Source organism: Monopterus albus, unplaced genomic scaffold (genome assembly GCF_001952655.1).
Source record: "Monopterus albus unplaced genomic scaffold, M_albus_1.0 scaffold483.1, whole genome shotgun sequence".
Taxonomy (NCBI): Eukaryota; Metazoa; Chordata; class Actinopteri; order Synbranchiformes; family Synbranchidae; genus Monopterus; species Monopterus albus.
Window position 1 is genome coordinate 27,400 of NW_018128363.1, and position 4,913 is coordinate 32,312.

Below are 4,913 nucleotides of genomic sequence, written 5' to 3' on the forward strand. Positions count from 1 at the left end.
TGGCTCCTGCAGCCTTGCAGCCCATGACTGCAGCCAAACCTACAGCTCCCAGGCCAAACACAGCACATGTGGAGCCTGGTTCCACCTAAAGTGACAAAGACACCACATAGTACTTTAGGCTGGACTACTTAATACTTAATAAAAATCAGTCGGGAGTTTTGTATCTCATAACACTCATGATTACTCTTTTAAGAAGCTTTCTGTTTTGGGGAATTAATTGATAGAATTTCTCCCTTAAGTCACCAAAAGTGCCAAATTATAGGGACAGAACATAAAATGCCCCATATTGTTGTTGCAGTGTGGTATTAATCAGCATACACACCTTAGCAGTATTGACTGCTGCTCCATAACCAGTGCAAATCCCACAGCCGAGGAGACAGACTTTGTCCAGAGGGGCAGTGGGGTCGATCTTTGCCACAGCAATCTGGTTAACCACTGTGTACTCGGAGAAGGTACTGGTTCCCAAAAACTGCAGCACCTTCTTCCCCTTACAGGTGAACCTGGTGTCTTCCAATGCCATCACGTCATAACGATCAACAGCCCTAAACAGACAATTTATTAAAATAAAAATACACGGGTTTGTCTTATGTAAATGAAACTGCATAAACAACATGTTAGCATATTTTTATTAAATTACTATCTTGTTTGTACATATTCAGTGTTTACAGTAAGGTTTAGTTAATGTTTAGTAAAGTATGGTATCAGCCACCTCTTGTGAGCTTTTATGGGGTTGAGAAAAAGGTGAAGAGAAGAAGAAAGAAAAGAAAGAAAAATGGGTAAAGCAGAAGTATAATGGCTTGACTGATCTGTGTTCAGACTTCCCTAATGTTATCAGGATAACAAATGTTGGACTGATTTATTCCATGTCACACAGCCCACATTGCTTATAATAGTCAGAACTATGACACTTCGGGAGTCGGCCTATATCAGACGCTGGATATCTATTTGGCTTCTGTCTGTTTATGAGTGTTCTTAACTGATATTGTATTACTATGTTTTTATTGCTGTAGAACTTTGTGCTCTTGAGCTGGAAAGTGCGGTACAAATAAAGATTATTATTATTATTACTTTTGTGTAGAAACTTAGTGCATAAAGTGTTTACACCTCTAAATAGGTCTATAACCCTATGAATAGATTCAGGTGATGACAAGAACAAGAAAAATCTCACCATCCTTTTTCACACTGGTTGGTCTTAGGACTCTTACAAAAGCGACATTCTCTACACTGGGAGAGGAACAGTGGAATCACCTTGTCGCCTGTAATTCAAAAACAATGGTGCAATTTCAAATAAAATTTAGACCAATTTATAAAATTACAAATGAACTGTTAAACATTTGTTTCCTTAAGGTGGACCAAATGACACAAAAATGCTTTGGTCTAGCCATTGCTACCCCTAATTGAAAAGGAAGAGAAAAGCCAGCAATTAGATAAATGAAACTGAGGTTTAACAGACCTGGCTGAAATTCAGTGACTCCAGGCCCGACACTCTCAACGATACCAGCTCCCTCATGTCCAAGGACAGCTGGGAAGCCATCTTTATGCATACCCTCAAACAGGTGGTACAGGTCTGTATGGCACAACCCAGTCGCCACAATCTGCACCGAAGACAATGATGACATAATGAAATTACTGATGCTTCTTTTATTCAAACAGTTGGGTAGCGGGCTTTTTTTATAGCTTTGTTGGGAGTCCAGAGTTTGCTAAACCCCCATGCCAGGACTCTCTTTATTTAAGTGTCTTCTACTGGGACAGTCAGCTGGTGAGGGTGCCATTTTTTTGCTTGGAACATGTAGCTTTAGCCACAGTTATTCAACACTATCATGTGCTGTATGTATCAGCTGCATATTTAAGAGTCCTTTACAGGGTTCTTGCTGTAAAATAAGTGAGAGAAAGATTTAAATGACAACCAAAGACAGTTTTCAGTTAACTCATGCTGCTAACATTACACTAATTAACTATTTTTACTAGCTAGCTACCGCTGATAAAATCTGTGACAGAGATCAAACATGAAAAGTCTGCTTCTGCCAACCTCTGACTAAATTCATTGACCTGTTGTTTCAGAAACAAAGAACTTTGAATGGTACAACTGTCATCGCAGAATGCACTGCACACGACCCTTGTTTTTCCTCAATAATGTGAACATGTCCTCAGGTGTTCCTTTACAGAGAGTCTGGTAGCACTAGTATCTTTTCATTTTATATTGAGATACAGCATATGATTAAATATTGATATTAAAAATATCACATATGGGGCTTCAACCTGTATTTAGGCTAAGTATGAAATGAGTGGAGAGCCACTGCATATCCAGAAGGTTAGTGAAGTCCTTAAAATCAGTCTTCCCTTTTCATGTAACAGTATATCTCTGTCACCAGTGTGAGACAAAGGCTGCTGCAGACAGGATTTAAAGAATTGCAGAGCAGAAAAACAAATTTATCTGTACATGTGGGTGTCTTGACTGTGGGCATGCCTCACCTTGATGCGGACCTCATTAGCCTGGGGTGGGGCTACCTCAATCTCTTCAATCACCAAAGGCTTGTTGGGCTCCCAGGCCACTGCAGCCTTGCACCTGATGACCTAGAGAGCAATCACATCATCATAAAATCACACTAGTAGGTGCTGCCTCAGGTAAACTATGCTAGAAAGGGTTTCTGGAAGGGCATAAAAAGGCAACTCTTCAAGCACCCACTCCAACAATGTGTAATTTCAAGTGCAGTTGCCACAGACTGACACAAGCTGAGAAATTTCAAGTATCTCTTTGCATTTTAGTATGACTAGTTGAGCAATGGTTAAAATATATTGATTTCAAGGTAAGCAGTCATCTACAGGTGTCATATTGACTTACTGTATTTTCCACTGTGCATTTCTTAGATTACATGCATTTACAATAGAGAACAGTGGTTTCATTGTCACTGACATAGCTTCTCCTGGAAAATGCCAGCATCACATGAAAAGCATGAGTTAAAGAACACACAAATTATTTGGTCAATAACTGATATAAGGTTGGCAAATTTAGTATCACTGAGTAAACCACTGAGTAAATCAGTTGGTATAAATGAAGTGGTCTGCTATGAAATGCTTATTCCATTGTGGTTGTACAATGGATTTTTTTTTTTCTTACTACCCCATTCAGCTTTGCCAAAATCCACAGTTGCGCAATATCTGTCTGGATAGTTTCAGACTGTGTCATGTCAAACCTGGACATGCAGCATTTCACTGAGGCAAAAAAGAGATCAGAGATTGCAATTTGATTTTACTATTATACATTTTTATTTCAGTGAAAATAATTCTAAGTTGATTTAGTGAAAGCAAACATGCATGTGCAAAGCATTACATTAAAACTTTGCACATGAGAGCACTGAAATGTATTTATAGTATCATGCATCAGCTTGGTACAGTATGTTACACTCAGCCAAACCTCAGGACTTGATGCACAAACATAAAATGCATTTCAATCTGAAAACATTTTATAATCATTTGAGAACCTCATAATAACCAAATAAAATGTCAGATGTGAAATTCATTTTTTTGATGTTTTATTACTGACTATACTTGTACAACACTACACATATTGAATTATGTACCTACCTTTCCACCTGTGGCCATTTTTGCAAAAAAGATCACAACGTCACAAAGAAAGAATGGTGCAGAACGGGAGAGTGAGAAGGAGAGTACTTACCCTTGAGGTTTAAATACTGCTGCAAGAAAAGAATCATTACACAACCATTCAGGGTGGGGACATTGCAAGTTTTTCATATGGCATTGGCTATTGATAACAAAAAGTGGAAACAAACAAACAAAAACCTTCTTGAGCCATGCAATCAGTTACTGATTCTCAACTTTTTAAAAATCTCAAAACATGTTGGCTTCATGAGAAAGAAGTTGCGGTTTTGGCTTTATCTTTTCTTCAAAGCTTCCCTGAGCAGTTTGTTTCAACAAACTGCCTTGAAGACACAAGCATGAAAGTATCAGGAACTGGTTAAAGTTTGTTTAGGTTGTCTGCCGCTAATTTTTAACATGTCTGGCTAACTGCATTACTTTCAACAAAAACGGCCTAGTATTATTTCCAAGAGTAATAGTTTACCTCATTATTTGAAAGGTTACAGGCCATATTTAAAAAAAAGTTCATGTCTAGTAACTTTACAGTGTGTATGCCAGTCCCATTGGATCACAGTTTAGAGTAACTTTAGTATCTGTCCTGCTTTTTACTGAATTTGGAAAGTTAACACAGAAGCCGTTGTTACCTGAGATGATGTTACATTTTTCAAGCACACATATCCTCACCGAGAAAGCCGTTTCTTGCGGGCTAACATTAAAAGAACAGCATATCAGTCTAAGATATTATTACAGCTTACAGCAGGGGTCACCAACGTGGTGCCCGTGGGCACACGGTCGCCCGCAAGGACCACCTGAGTCGCCCGCGAGGCATGTTCTAAAAATAACACTGGCCACAATGAAGCTCCGTCTAAAAAATTTTTGTTGCTTTACTTTTTGAATCAAAACACTTGAATTAATGTAGATTTTAAAATGACGTTATTTATTACAAAACTTTTAAAACAAAAATGTGGCCTTTTCTGAAGTCAAAGGTCAATATTGCGCGCATGTCAACACCACACACCTCTTTCCTGACACAGGGATGTGGTGCAGCAACAATCAGGAGTTAGTTGTGATTTACCCCCCAAAAATGGCAGAAAAACCAAAGAGAACAGACCATTTTCACAGTGATTGGGAGGAAGAATTCTTTTTTACATCAGTCAAAGAAAAATGTGTGTGTCTCATTTGCAGGACAACTGTTGCGACTGCAAAGCGGCACAATGTGGAGAGACACTTCAGCACATGTCACGAAAGCTACAATGCTAACTAGCCACCCGGCAGCGCATTAAGGAAAGAAAAAGCCTGTGGGTTAAAGGCAGCTC

General features: G+C 38.9%; 1 protein-coding gene across 1 annotated transcript in view; it reads right to left on the bottom strand.

Moving 5' to 3' along the window:
• LOC109952670 (alcohol dehydrogenase 1-like) overlaps nucleotides 1-2,601 on the bottom strand; it is a 20,383-nt gene extending 17,782 nt beyond the window's left edge. Inside the window, exons 1-5 of the mRNA XM_020587865.1 lie at nucleotides 2,473-2,601; nucleotides 1,454-1,595; nucleotides 1,169-1,256; nucleotides 323-542; nucleotides 14-85 (exon numbers count right to left, since the gene is read on the bottom strand). Coding sequence (XP_020443521.1) covers nucleotides 14-85; nucleotides 323-542; nucleotides 1,169-1,256; nucleotides 1,454-1,544 — 471 coding nt within the window. The 5' untranslated portion in view covers nucleotides 1,545-1,595; nucleotides 2,473-2,601. The remainder of the gene's footprint in view (nucleotides 1-13; nucleotides 86-322; nucleotides 543-1,168; nucleotides 1,257-1,453; nucleotides 1,596-2,472) is intronic.
• Nucleotides 2,602-4,913: the final 2,312 nt, after the last annotated feature.